The 15,250-nt window shown below is 50.1% G+C and overlaps 1 protein-coding gene across 6 annotated transcripts in view; it reads left to right on the forward strand.

Moving 5' to 3' along the window:
- Window positions 1-15,250, forward strand: part of ADAMTS10 (ADAM metallopeptidase with thrombospondin type 1 motif 10) — a 69,754-nt gene that overhangs the window by 26,558 nt on the left and 27,946 nt on the right. For all 6 annotated transcript variants that reach the window (XR_008316579.1, XM_053297980.1, XM_053297983.1 and 3 more), the window contains 5 exons: window positions 1,683-2,047; window positions 5,213-5,372; window positions 8,996-9,213; window positions 10,191-10,274; window positions 10,990-11,135. Coding sequence is in view for 5 of the 6 variants with exons in the window: in XM_053297980.1 (XP_053153955.1) it covers window positions 1,683-2,047; window positions 5,213-5,372; window positions 8,996-9,213; window positions 10,191-10,274; window positions 10,990-11,135 (973 nt within the window). In the remaining variant the exon portion in view is untranslated. The remainder of the gene's footprint in view (window positions 1-1,682; window positions 2,048-5,212; window positions 5,373-8,995; window positions 9,214-10,190; window positions 10,275-10,989; window positions 11,136-15,250) is intronic.

Below are 15,250 nucleotides of genomic sequence, written 5' to 3' on the forward strand. Positions count from 1 at the left end.
GTGGGACACAATTCCCACACACACAGAGCAGGTTGTGGAAAGACTAGACATCCAATAGACATGTGCCGTTATTTCTGGCCTGCTGTGATTGGAATTTTACAGAGACCCATTTCATGGACTTCTCCTCCTTCTCATACACTGTGGTACAGTGGTTAGAGAGACTAGAACTGAGACTTGCGTTCAAATCCTCGGTCATAAAGGGTGGCCTCCTAAGCTACTTTGCAGGGTTGTTGTGAGGGTACAGTAGGGAGGAGACACCATAGACCTGAGCTCCCTGGAGGGGATAGATGCTTCAGTAGCAGTAATAATAATGATCATTATTAGAGGAGAGCTGGTCTTTATGGTAGCAAGCATGACTTGTCCCTTTAGCTAAGCAGGGTCTGCCTTGGTTGCATATGAAAGGGAGACTTGATGTGTGAGCACTGGAAGATGTTCCCCTCAGGGGATGAAGCCTCTCTGGGAAGAGCAGAAGTTTTCAGGTTCCCTCCTTGGCTTCTCCAAGACAGGGCTGAGAAAGATTCCTGCCTGCAACCTTGGAGAAGCTGCTGCCAATCTGTGAAGACAACACTGAACTAGATGGACCGAGGGTCTGACTCACTATATGGCAGCTTCCTATGACTAGAAGTGTGAGCACTGGAAGAGATTCCCCTGAGGGGATGGAGCCGCTCTGGGAAGAGCAGAAGGTTCCCAGTTCCCTCCCTGGCAGCATCTCCAAGATAGGGCTGAGAGAGATTCCTGCCTGCAACCTTAGAGAAGTTGCTGCCAGTCTGTGAAGACAATACTGAGCTAGATAGACCAATGGTCTGACTCAGTATATGGCAGCTTCCTATGTTCCTATGATTATTAATAATAAATAAATATCTCAGCTGCACCAGTCCAAAATCTGGAGGCACTGCATGTTGGCCATAGGAAGCTGCCATATACTGAGTCAGACCATCGGAGCATCTAGCTCAGTATTGCCTACCCAGACTGGCAGCGGCTTCTCCAAGGCTGCAGGTAGGAGCACTGGCGGATTAAAGGAGAGGCAGCAGAGGTGACTGCCTAGGGCAGCAAAATTCCCCCAGCGGCAAATGTTGGTTGAATGAAAAAGATTTCGCACAGAAAAGGGCCGAAATCGGGCGATTGCTGCCATTTGGGAGGTAGGCGGCGGGCTTGGGTTAGGAGGGATATCTCTGCCTGCCTGTGCTCTCTGCTGCCCGCAATGTATATCTTGCTCCTTTGCATCCTGCACGCATCATAATTTGGGAGGCGGGCGGGTGCACAAGGAGCTCTCGCTGCCACACTGCTGCGTGGCAGCAGTTTTAAATGTTTAAAAATAGATTTAATTAAACTCACGGGGGGGGAGGCCTTCCTCCCTTGCCGCTGGGGTGGCAAATCTTTGGCCGCCTACGGGAGGCAAGGAGCTTAATCCGCCCCTGGGCAGGAGTCTCTCTCAGCCCTGTCTTGGATATGCTGCCAGGGAGGGAACTTGGAACCTTCTGCATGAAAATGTGCAGGGGCTCTTCCCAGAGCGGCCCCATCCCCAGAGGGGGGGGAATTGACCGTAGTCTCCCATCCAAATGCAAACCAGGGTGGACCCTGCTTAGCAAAGGGGACCAGCAGCCATCCTTGCTGCCACCAGGCCGGCTCTCTCCCCATGCCCCGGGTCACCGTGGTGTCTCCGCTTTCCCTCACACACACAGAGGAGTTCCTCTCCAGCTTGGACCACTATGAGATCGCCTTCGCCATCCAGGTGGACCGAAACGGTGACTTCCTCACCTTCGACATGACAAGCCAACGCAAACGGAGGTCCCGGCGCGGAGCCGGTCCGTTGCCCTACGAGCCGCCTGAGCAGCAGGTCTTCTACAAGGTATCCGCCCACCGGACCCAGTTCCTCCTCAACCTGACGCTGCACGCCAAGCTCCTGGCTGAGCACTTCCGGGTGGAGTACTGGAAACGCGGCGGCGTCGACCAGCAACACGAGTTCCACGAGGACTGTCATTACGCCGGCCACCTGCAAGACCAGTACCTGAGCTCCAAAGTCGCCATCAGCAACTGCAACGGACTGGTAAGTCCCTTGGGGGGGGCGGGGCGGGTCTCCCCTCTTCTTACCCTGAATTGCAGCGAACCAGACCAGGAGACGATCTAGTCTTCTACACAGACGGCTTCTGAAATGTGTTTAAAAAAAAAAAAAAACTGGCACCGTGTCTTGTGGCGGTGAGTTCCACAGACCAGGCCCACACGCCGCGCCAAGGGCCACTTTCCCTTTGTCTCTCCTGACGCTGATGCCAGTCCGTTGCGTCGGGTGGCCAAAGGTTCCACAGGTGAAAAGAGGGAAGGAAGTGCTGGTTCATCCATGCCGTTGGCGATTTGACTGGGGGGGATAAAATCATAAAATTAAATGCATGTTGGGGAGGGAGGGCTCAAGAAGCTGTGTGTTCTCTCTCACTCACACACACACACACACACGCTATCCCTCCTTGCTGGCTTCGTCAGCTGACGCTCGGCCTCCGGCCAGACTTCCTGCCAGGTAACCTCACACTACCTCGCTTGTGTCTGGAACCCTGGCGTCCGGCCAAGAGCAACGGGGGCTCTTTTCGTGCAGAGAGGAAATCCACTGCAGGGCCTTCGGTGCGGTCACGCTGCAGACACACAGAGCTAATTCAGCTCTTGTTGTGGGGCGGGGTGGTGGGGAAGAGAGGTCTGGGGGCAGCAAAAAGGCAGCCCGTGAATCCGCTCTCCCCGACGGGCAGCACGCCATAGGCCCTGTGTGCGTGCCGCTGAGCCCTGTGTGTGCCCCTGACGGGCCCTCTTGCAAAACATGACGCTGCCGACTGCCAGGGGTTCTCTCTTGCCCCATCTTGTCTGCTTTGGCTGGCAGCAGAGCTGTGCCCGGCCCAGATCTTTGGCCGCGCCAGGATCCGACCTGGGACACACTAACATGCACAGGAAGCTGCTGCCTACTGAGTCAGAGCCTTGGTCCATCTGGCTCAGTGTTGTCTGGCCTAACTGGCAGCAGCTCTCCAAGATTTCCGGAAGTATTCCCCCCCCCGCCCCCGCCGCTCCCCTAGCCCTACCTGGAGATGCTGCCAGCCAGGGACGGAACCTGGGACCTTCTGCGTGCAAAGCAGATGCTTCCCGACTGAGGAACAGCCCCATCCAAAGAACCTAGGCCCTAAGTTCTGTGAACCTCTCTGCAGCCAAAAAAACCCTCAATTAACCTCTAATTATCTAAATAGACAAGGCTCCCCCAGGCCACTGGAAGCAATCAGTCTGGATTCTATCCCTCAGTCATCCTGACTGTTTATATAACCTTTTTATTTATTTTTTTGGTATGGGAAAGTCCCCCCCCCAAAAAAAAAGCTAGGTAGTGCAGACCTTCCGTGGATAACTTCTTCCACTCTCTGGTTATTAGGACAATTATTCCCCAAACCCAACCCAAATCTAATTCTTTCCTCCCTTGGGTTCATGGAGGAAAATATTAAGGGAAAACCTCCTCTCGAGTGAGACCGGTTCAGCCATGGGCTAGTTCACAGACAAAAATGGTCGCTTCTCCTCCACTTCACTTCCCCCCCAGTTAATTCTGAGCGAACATCCAAGGGAAAGCAGGGATTGATTGTTCCGGGATTTCACTGCAGGGGCAACAACAACAAAAAGAACATAGGTTCATAAAACTGATCGCAGTTTCCCAAAAGAGTGTTGGAAATGTAACTATCACATCGGGACGCTTTATCATATGTGATGGACATGCGATACCACCCAATCATTTTGGAAACAAATACGTTGTAAAATGGAGCAAATTTTAGGGATCAAATTTCCTTTTCTACCAGAAATCTTTCTTTTAAGTTTGACAAAATCTTATATTCCGGTGAAGTATACTGAATTGTCTCTATATATGATCATGGCAGTGAAGATTCTTTATGCGGTCAGTTGGCATTCTTCTGCAATGCCCTCTTTAGCTGATTGGTTTATTAAATTATGGGACTATGCCTCTGTTTCCAAAGTTTTGGCTTATGTGAATAACTCTCCGTCAGAATCCTTTTTATTAACTTGAGAACCTTTCATAAAATATAATGTTCAACAAGATCATTGTTTGTTTCCGAGATCTGGTTTTGATTTGTGATCTATGATTTCGTGATTGAAATCCAGTTGGTGGAAGTTGTCTTTCTTGTTATTCTTTTATTTTTTTATTTCTCTTTTTACTTTATCCTATTGATTCTTGGCGTAAAACTATGTATGCTTTGATTTCAAGAGATGGGATTTCTTTTTTCTCTGTAATAATATATTTTTTAAAAAAATTAGAAAACCATAAAACCCCAAAAAGAACATAGGGAGCTGCCCTAAACCAAGTCAGACCCTTGGTCCAAGAATTGCCTACTCTGACTGGCAGCAGCTCTCCAGGGTTTCAGGCCAGAGTCCTTCCCAGGCCTGCTTGGAGACGCTGCCATGGACTGAACCTGGGACCTTCTGAATGCAAAAAAAGGCTCTTCCACTGAGCCTTGGCTCCACCATCATGACCCCACTTGCATCTTCCATTCAGGCACCAATCACATCAGGAGGAGTGGGGGGAGAGCTGGTCTTGTGGTAGAAAGCATGGAATTGTCCCCTTTGCTAAGCAGGGTCTGTCCTGGTTTGCATTTGAATGGGAGACTAGAAGTATGAGCACTGTCAGATATTCCCTTCAGGGGATGGGGCCGCTCTGGGAAGACCATCTAGGCTCCAAGCTCCCTCCCTAGCAGCATTTCCAAGATAGGGCTGAGAGAGACTTCTGCCTACAACCTGGTGAAGCCACTGCCAGTCTGGGTAGACAATGTTCCTGTGTTCCTAGGGCTGCATCACAGGATCTATTGATTTTCTTAAAATTAGATTTATAGTTTTAAAAAATTTAATACTGGGTTTTAAATGTTTTTAATGTTTTAAATGATTTTAATTGTCAATTGATTTGATGTTTTAAATGATTTTTTAAATTGTAAACTGCCCAAAGTTGCAAGTTTGGGGCAGTATTGATTATTGATTGATTAAGTGCCGTCAAGTCAGTGTCGACTCTTAGCGACCACAGAGATAGATTCTCTCCAGGATGATCTGTCTTCCACTTGGCCTTTGAGGTCTCTCAGTGGTGTATTCATTGCTGGGCAGTATAGAAATATTTTAAATTAATTAATTAAAATAAATAAAAATAAAAATTAATAAATAAATGCACACATGCCTAAGTCACTTCCTCTTCTCGTTCCAGCACGGCGTGATCATAGCAGATGACGAGGAGTATTTCATCGAACCACTGAGCCCTGGTGCCAACATTAGTGGTGATGGAGAGAGTGAAGGAAGCCCCCATGTGGTGTACAAGCGATCCTCACTCCAGCACCCACACATGGACGCTGCCTGTGGTGTGTTAGGTATGATCAAGGCTCTGTAAAGGATTAGAAGTGGGTGCCAGCCTAATTATTGGCCCAGTTACTTCCTCCAGGCAGCTACAGACTTGGCCTTTGCTGCTCTACAGCGCCACTCCGATAATGGCCAGTGAGGGTACTGCAGCCCAGCCAGATCAGATGTTGCCTCTGGCTTCATTCTTTAGCTTGAGTAACATGTCCCTATGACTGTTGTTTCCCCCCACATACACCTGCAAACAAATACGACAGATATTTATATATACTGCTTTTCAACAAGTTTCCAAAGTGGTTTATGTAGATATAAATAAATGCCACTTTTGAAACTTGACCATCTACCTGACCTGACTACAGGTGAAACTCGGAAAATTAGAATATCATGCAAAAGTCCATTAATTTCAGTAATGCAAATTAAAAGGTGAAACTGATATATGAGACAGATGCATTACATGCAAAGCGAGATAAGTCGAGCCTTAATTTGTTATAATTGTGATGATCATGGCGTACAGCTCATGAAAACCCCAAATCCACAATCTCAGAAAATTAGAATATTACATGGAACCAAGAAGACAAGGATTGAAGAATAGAACAATATCGGACCTCTGAAAAGTATACAGTGTACTGTGCTTGATTGGCCAGCAAACTCGCCTGACCTGACCCCATAGAGAATCTATGGGGCATTGCCAAGAGAAGGATGAGAGACATGAGACCAAACAATGCAGAAGAGCTGAAGGCCGCTAATGAAGCATCCTGGTCTTCCATAACACCTCAGCAGTGCCACAGGCTGATAGCATCCATGCCATGCCGCATTGAGGCAGTAATTGCTGCAAAAGGGGCCCAAACCAAGTACTGAATACATATGCATGCTTATACTTTTCGGAGATCCGATATTGTTCTATTCTACAATCCTTGTCTTCTTGGTTCCATGTAATATTCTAATTTTCTGGGATTGTGGATTTGGGGTTTTCATGAGCTGTACGCCATGATCATCACAATTATAACAAATTAAGGCTCGACTTATCTCGCTTTGCATGTAATGCGTCTGTCTCATATATCAGTTTCACCTTTTAATTTGCATTACTGAAATTAATGGACTTTTGCACGATATTCTAATTTTCCGAGTTTCACCTGTATATACCTGCATCTCCCACTCCCTGCTACACAAATCTGTCTGCCAGCTTTGGAATCTGACCCATACCCTGAAGGCCAGATAAGCTACAGTCAAGTATGAAGTGAAGTGTGGGTTACAGAATCCAGCTCCTGAGAACTTCAGCTTTCTCCCCCGCCCCTTTTTAAGATCAGGTTTCTAGTCCTCAAGATCATAAAGATATGCTTGAACCATGTACGGGCAATGCCTCGTGGAAACCTTGAAGTCAGAGGATGATAGAATCAGATCTCCAGCTGTAGGAGGATGGCCTATTCAGTTCCTTCTCCACAGAGTTAGCAAAGCCAGGGGGCGGGGGGAATATGCAAATTGGAGAGATTATGCAATGTTTCAAATTTTATGTTATCTTTTTTGAAAAAGAAAAAAATAAGGAAACCCCCAGATTATACATGATCAAGCAGCTGGAAGTTCAGTCTTCCACCATAGAGACAGCAAACACGAATGCTCTAGGAATTCTTTGGCTCAGCTCTGCCCCCTGGTGGCAAGGAAACTCTGTGGTTCCTAGGAGTGCCAACTCTTTTGACAGGCTCTGTCCCTGCGCCTTTAACTGAAACCTGGTGTGCGGCAATTAGGCTGGAGAAGTGTGCCCTAGCATGTAAAGAGCATTGCCTAATTTCTTTGTGTCACACTGTCACCAAAAGCTAGGGCCTGCCTGAGCACTAGGCATACCTAGACAGTCGTCTAGGGCAGCATGTTTTGGGAGGCGTGAGTGCTACCACCTCAGGTGCCTGCAGTGAATAGCCAGAGTGGCTCCCAGAGGTAGCTGGGAACATTTTAATTTTAATAACTTTAATAATTTGTTTTAATTATTGTTGTGTGCTGTTTTTATTCTGTTGTGTATTTTAATCGGTGTTGATTTTTAAATTTTGTACACCACCTAGAGATGTGCATATTAGGCGGTATAAAAATATTATAGATAGATAAACAGATAGATAGAGCCAGCCATAATGGATCAGGCCCAAGGAGGCCTCTCTAATCCAGCATCCTGTTTCCCACAGTGGCCCACCAGATGCCTCTGAGGAGCCCACAGGCAAGAGGTGAGGGCATGCTCTCTCTCCTGCTCTTGCTCGCCTGCAACTGGTATTTAGAGGCATCTTGCCTCTGAGGCTGGAGGTGGCCTATAGCCACCAGACTAGAAGCAATTGTTAGACCCATCCTCCATGAATTTGTCTAAGCCCCTTTTAAAGCCATCCAAGCCAGTTACCATCACCACATCCTGTGGCAGAGAATTCCATAGGTTAATTATGGCCTGTGTGGAAATGTAGTTCCTTCTGTCGGTCCTACATTTCCCAGCCTTCAGTTTCATGGGATGACCCCTGGTTCTAGTGTTGTGAGAGAGGGAGAAAACTTTCTCTCTGTCCACCCTCTGCTCTCCAGGCATAATTTTATACACTTCAATCACGTCTCCACTTAGTTGCCTCTTTTCCAAACTAAAGAGCCCCAGATGCTGTAGCGCAGCCTCATAAGGAAGGTGCTCCAGGCCCCTGATCATCTTGGTCGCCCTCTTCTGTACCTTTTCCAGTTCTACAGTGTCCTCCTTAAGAGACAGTGACCGGAATTAATGAAGGTAATAGCTTCATCCGGTCCAACTGAAACGTTGCCAAGCTGAAGTCTGCAAAGTTCTTCCCGGGAGGTTTAAGGCAGTCATTCCAAAAGTGATCTGATAAAACTAAACAAAAACATGTTTTGATGGAGCAGCTGTTTGAAACCTAGAGCGTGCAGGTTCAAGATTACAGAGCAACCCCGTTGACCTTGACTCCAAAAGCGAATCAATGTCAAGCTGCCATAAAACCCTCACTTGTCCCTCTTGTGCAGATGCTACACCCCCCAGCTGAAAGAGAGCACACTGATTGTTTCTGGAAAACAAGAATTACTGGACGCCTTCCGAACCAGCAACCCGCTGGTTTTAGGCCTTCTAAAAAGCTTCACTTCTGGTATCTTGCTTTGCCCACTGATTTGAGAACTCTGGAAAAAGGCACCCTCCAGGTCTAGAATCAAATAATCCTAGAATTTTAGAGTGGGAAGGGACCTTGGAGGTCTTCCAGCAAAGGAGAGCCCGCAATGTCATGAGGCAGACTGTTCCACGGTTGAACAGCTCTGACAGCTAGGAAATTCTTTCTCATGTCTAGCCTGAATCTGCTTCTTTGTCAACCGCAACCCATTGGCTCTAGTCCTCAGGAACAAGGGAGGAGGAGTCCGCTCCTCCTCCTATATGACTGCCCATCGGATATTCGAAGATGGCTATGTTATCTCCCCTCAGTCTTCTCAAAGAGATTGTGGTATGGCCACCCTGGGACGACCCTGGTGCTTTAGCGGGAAGATTTTGGGGTGGATCGGGGGATCGTTCTCCCTGATCCGGCCTAGACACGTGAAGGGGAGCAGAGAGGATTTGGGGTGGAAGGGTGTGAGGGATTTGCAGCGCATAAGAGGAAAGAGATTGGCGTGCCTCATAGCCGTCTTTCCTCAGATGAGAAGCCCTGGAAAGGCAGGCCGTGGTGGCTGCAGGCGCTAAACCCTTCCCCTCCGAAGACCCTCGCCAACCTGACACAACGAGGGCAGCTCCCGCTGAAGAGGTCAGTCAGCACGGAGCGTTACGTGGAGACCCTCGTGGTGGCCGACAAGATGATGGTGGGCTACCATGGCCGGCGGGACATCGAGCAGTACATCTTGGCGATCATGAACATTGTAAGTGTTTATAACCGGAACACACAGCCTTGAGATTCCTCCTTGAAAGGAGATCGACGAGGCTTTCTAGTGTTATGCCCCTGGATGTAGGGACCCCTCTAACTGGGGGATGAGATTCAGGGGATGAGAGAGGGTGGAATGACCTTATGGCCCAGACCCCTAATGATCCTGCATCACTGGGACAAACACCCGCCCCCCCCCCCACACACACACACACTGGGGAAGCCCAAGCACCTCCTTCGCAACCCAAGGATACAGCCCCACCTTTATCCTCTCCTGCTAGTCCTCCAGCACCACCTGAGCCTGCACTGATAGAACTGGGCAAGGCTTCTTTAAACTACAGAGTCTTCCCCAGGGAAGGGAAGAGGCCAGTTCACTCAGCCTGGGAAGCAGCCATAAAAATCAGCAAACTGCTCCAAGCACCTGCTGGAGCAACGTCCCTCTTGCTCCAAGCACCTGCTGGAGCAACGTCCCTCATATCTAGCCCTTGTGTGTAGCTGCTTGGAACTAGCCGAGGTTCTGACCCCTTTCCCTTCGGAGCTGTCCAGGGGATTTCCCTTTCCTGCTTCGGCAGAGATTGCAGGTTGGCCTAAAATGAAATATCTAGACTGCTTTAGGTCTCTTGAAGCTCAGACCTTCCAGCGGAAGCCTGGAAACTTAGGGGTGATGCCTGCCAGTTCTGGGGGAGGAGTTTCACAGGATCGGACAGAGACCAGTGGGTGCTGGCAGGGACACTTTGCAGATCAAGGGGCAGACACTGGCTGTGTCAGGAGCCTCAGGGGCAGGGTAAAGTGGCCACAGGGGCGGCGCTAATCTCCACAGTTCTCAAGCCAAGCAGAAAAGAATCTGCCCACTTAATTCTGACTCCTCGCACAGAGAGAAGGCTAATCCCTGAAACATTATGTTCAACCAACCAGCTTAAGCTGAACCCTATCTCTTTTTTTAAGACTGGCCTTTCTTTGTTTCCTGGAGGTCAGGTTGCTAAACTTTTCCAAGACTCAAGTCTGGGCAATATTGTGAACATTCTCGTGACCCGTCTCATCCTGCTGACCGAGGATCAGGTGAGGGCGGGTTCCTGAAAGGAAGGGGGGTGTCACTGAGAAGGTAAGCTTTGACAGCTCTCATCCCTTATAGTACCATGCTTATATCTAGGTCCCAATTACAGTTGCAAACTTGAAAAGTTTCACTTTTCATCTCTAAATTTGTTTCCACCTCCCTAATATGAGTGGAGTCCAACAGACCAGATCCATAAGTGCTCCGAGATCCCTTCGGGTCCACTCTAGTTAAATTCTGACATGGCTTCCAAATGCTGGGATGGATTTTGTGAATGCTCCCTAGGGAAACAACTGCCGGAGATAGGGCGGCGGAGGTGGTGCTTTCACCTCCTGCTTTTGAGCTTCCCAGAGACATCTGATTGGCCTTTCGTCTTCACTAGAACTTACTTCGATGTAAATTCTGAGCATGCCAAAAGTTCTAGGTTCAGTCCCCAACATTTTCAGTTAAATGTGTTATTGGGAAACAAGATCTGACACTTTTGGCGGCGTCTCTTAATCAGACTAGAAGGCACAAAGATGGACCCATGATCTTAAGCACGGCAGCAGATGTTGGCCTCTAACTCCCATCAACCCTGACTATTGGTCACTGAGGCTGGGGATGATGGGAGCTGTAGTCCAGAAACAGCTGCAGCGTCAAAGCTGTGCAGCATGGTCTTGATTCTGCAGGAGCCAGCTTCATATCTAAGAACATCAGAAATACCTGTTCCCTCCCCTCCTCCAGCCTACATTGGAGATCAACCACCATGCTGGGAAGTCCCTCGACAGCTTTTGCAAATGGCAGAAATCCATCGTGAACCGCAACGGGAATGGGAACGCCATTCCAGAGAATGGCATCGCCAACCACGATACCGCCGTTTTGATCACGAGGTAAACAGGAAAGGTGGAGGGCACGGGAAGAGGAGGAGGGAGGAGGAGAATACCCTAGAGTGGAAATGGAGCCCCTTATCCTGTTTCAGTCCAAGCCGAGGTCTCCACCCAGGCAAGGAAAGACACAAACCTTGGAGAGCTCCGAGAGGGAAAGCTTCAGGACCTTGGCTAGCTCCATGCCTGAAAGCTGAGCACAACAACGTAAGAGGAATGCTGCTCTAGCAACTGCTTGGAGACAACTGCTGGTTTTCATGGCTGCTGCCCAGATGCAATGAATTGGCCCCGCCCCTTCCCTAGGGAAGGCTCCAGAGTTTAAAGGGGCCTTGCCCAATTTTCCCGCTCCAGCAGTACTGGGGGTGGTGGGGCCTCTACTAAGGAGGTCTTCCAGGGACCAAGTCAGAGGGTGAAGGCAGGGTTGTATCCTAAAGTCACAGTGGAGATGGTGGCTCAGGTTTCCCCAGAATGCTACATTGTCCAAGGCGATTTCTGGGCAGAATAATTGAAATCCATCCAGCTAATCTCGCCCGCCCCCACCACCCACCAAAAAAAAAAAATCAGCCCTCCCCATCAACTTCACATACAAATGGGGTGATAAAATCGGAATTTTGTCTCTGGCACATGTGTTTTGTCTCCACACTGCAAAGCTTGGGCGGTGTTTTATAAGAGAAAACAGGAACTGCAATTGGAGGAGGAGAGCTGGTCTTGTGGTCGCAAGCATGACTTGTCCCCTTAGCTAAGCAGGGTCTGCCCTGGTTGCATATGAAAGGGAGACTAGAAGTGTGAGCAGCATTGCAAGAGATGCCCCTCAAGGGATGGAGCCGCTCTGGCAACATCTCCAAGATAGGACTGAGAGAGCCTCCTGCCTGCAACCTTGGAGAAGCCGCTGCCAGCCTGGGTAGGCAATACTGAGCTAGATGGACCAATGGTCTGACTCAGTATATGGCAGCTTCCTATGTTCCTATGAACCTCTCCGAGGCACATCAGGATAGCTGGAGCGTGCTGTGTGTGGTGTGTGTGGTGTGTGTGTGTGTGTTGCTGGAAGGTGTGTGTGTGTGGCTGGACCTCTGCTCCACTTCCCTCCAGTGGCGTGAGCCGTCCAGACGCTGGCTCGTGTCAGGAGAAAGTTGTGAAATACCATGCAGCGAAAGCTCGCGGCTCTCTCTCCCCGCCCCCCTCGCCTCTCCAGGGGATTCTTTCTCTTCTTTGGCCTTCTCTTGCTCCGCACGTGCAGGACGTGGAACGGAGTGCGGATGCTGAGTTGGCCGTTCTCGGGCTCACTCTCTGTTGGAGCAATTGCTGCTCAGCTCCCCCCTCTGTTTCCCCAGCCAGGCCTGGCTGAGACATCAAGTGCTTCATTACCCTCCCGGCGGCTTGCAGAGGCACAACTAGGTAATTTTGGAACGAATGTCCTTCTGCCCCCTCCCCAACAAGATAAGCACCATCCCTGTACACACACGGTGACACACACAGCGTTTAACGCACGGCTTCCTGCTGCCCCAAACAGCAGCCGAACTCACAAGAACGTAAGGCTGTCAAACGAGTATATTTATGCAGATAGGCGTTAGCAGAGACCATCTGCCACTGAGCATATTCCCATCCCGCATCTTTCTTCCCCCCCGCCCTCTCTCTCTAAAGGATCCCATTGTTAAGCAACTGGGTTTGCTTAAAATTCAAGCGTAAGCAGAAGAGGCACTTCCAGCTGCACATGCGTTTTGCTGGGGATTTATTACCCATTTCCCAATAGCTGCTCCCTTACACCATACATGGATAAACAGCACTCAGAGCCAGTTTACCTGTTGTTGTTCTCTCTCTGGAGCCTGGGACTGGCTTTCTCTCTCTCTCTCTTGCTGGTGGTGGTGGTGTGTGTGTGTGTGTGTGTACCCAGGCAGACACAGGAGGTACACACTGGCTGGCTCGCTGCTGGCATGCCTGCCGGCCAGGGGCACAACTACTATTAGGCAAGGCTGCCTGGGGCCCCCCACACCTCGAGGGGCCCCCCAGAGGCAAGTCACACGTGAAGTGTGTGTGAGTGTGCATCAGCGAGGGGCCCATTTAAAAATTTTGTCTCTGGGCCCACTCCAGCCTTGTTACGTCCCTGCTGCCGGCACTGGTCTGCCTCTCCTCTGCAGTTGCTGCCGCTTGGCCCGGGCTGGCAGCTCCAGAGCCTCCAATCAGGAGAGTCAGTGGCTGCCGGCCTCTGATTCCCGCCTGCTTGCCCCCCCCACCCCCGTTAGCCCCTGCAGGCTGCTCCCTCGCCATTGCTCTCTCTCCTCCCTTGCAAGTCAGGCGGCGTGCGCGGGCCGCTGGAGGACTCCCAGCACCGCACTGCCACATGTGCACACGCAGCACAGGCACACCGGTACGGCCAGGCAGAAGTGGCTGCCTGCTCAGCATCCGCCTTCTCGCCAGGCCCAGCCCCACCCTGCCTGGGCAGATCAGGGGGGCCGCGTGGTGCTCATGCAGCTGCGCAACTGCCCTCACACAGTCACGTGACTCGTGCTCGGCCGCCCAGCATGGTGTGGGCCAATGGCAGCCCACCACCACCCGGGACACAACAAACATAATTGGGGGGCTCCTGGGCCCTGTGGGGGCTCCAGTCTTCTGCCCCAAGGTCAGAGGGGAATGGTGCCGTCAATTCCTTGACTCCTGATGACATTGTTGTTGTAAACCAGAGATTCTCCACCTTGGGTCTCCAGATGTTGTTGGACCTCAACTCCCATAATCCCCAACAACCAAAGGCCATTGGGACCGGGGATTATGGGAGTTGAAGTCCAATAACATCTGGAGACCCAAGGTTGAGAATCCCTGTTGTAAACCACCCAGAGACGTTAGTTTGGGACACTATAAAAATATGTTAAATAGATAAAGAAAAGAACCCTGTTGCATAGCAGTGTGTGCATTTGCAGACCAATTTTGAAATCCTGTGTTTTTACTGGAACTAAAATTGTTGTTGTTGTTTTGCTGTTGTTTACACAGTCAGACTGGTGTTATTGACTGGTTTGTTTTATCCAGACATCGAGTCCTTCCCAAGGACCTGGGATGGCTGGATTTTATTATCAATATTGTTGTTATTATTATAGATACCGTCACAGAATATAGGCTGTTCCCAGTAAAGTTGCTTTTTGTAATTGGCTGATGGTGATTTCTGTGGCCCATTATTATTATTATTATTATTATTATTATTATTATTATTATTCCGATTTCTAGACCGCCCTTCCAAAAATGGCTCAGGGCTGTTTACACAGAGAAATAACAAATAAATAAAGATGGATCCCTGTCCCCAAAGGGCTCACAATCTAAAAAGAAACATCAGATAGACACCAACAGTCACTGGAGGTGTGCTGTGCTGGGGGTGGAGAGGGCCAGTTACTCTCCCCCTGCTAAATAAAAGAGAATCACCATGTTAAAAGGTGCCTCCTTGCCAAGTTAGCGGGGTGGTATACTCAAAACAGCAAGGGACTGTGTTTTGCTTACTCCATTTGCATCTTGCTTTGGGGGATTGGAAGCAATGCGTATTCCTAGCAAGCAGGAGGGTGTGTCTGAACCGGTCTGGAGGCCATTCTAAAGGCCTCCGAACTGTCCAGACTGGTTCGGACTTGGCCAGTCCGGGTCCGGGTGGGGGGTCTTCCTTTAAGGGCAGGAGGGCTTGCTTACCCCTCCCGCCTCTTTGCCCCCTCCAGCGCCCATATTCTATTGTGTAATTGGGGCACTGGAAACCAGCCGTCCCTGCTGCCGCCCCCCCCGCGAGCAGATTAGGGGCAAAAGAAAACTACTGCCGCCCTCCCTCCCACCCGCCACCCCCCCCGAGTGCTCACCACATTGTTTGCAAAAAAAAGAGAGGAGCTCGCAAACAGAGCTCCTCTCTCACCCAAGTCTCAGGCCCAACTGGGGCCTTGGGCGCGCGTGTATGCGCGCGATAGGACACCTGATCTAACGGAACTTCCGCCGGAGGCCCGGTCTACCCGCCAGGAAGAAGCCGGGTAGACCAGGCCTCCGGCGGAAGTTCCATTAGATCAGGTGTCCTATCGCGGAGGGTGGCAGTAGTTTTCTTTTGCCCCTAATCCGCTCGCCGGGGGGGCGGCTGGTTTCCAGCGCCCCAATTACACAATAGAATA

This window comes from Hemicordylus capensis, chromosome 2, assembly GCF_027244095.1.
Source record: "Hemicordylus capensis ecotype Gifberg chromosome 2, rHemCap1.1.pri, whole genome shotgun sequence".
Taxonomy (NCBI): Eukaryota; Metazoa; Chordata; class Lepidosauria; order Squamata; family Cordylidae; genus Hemicordylus; species Hemicordylus capensis.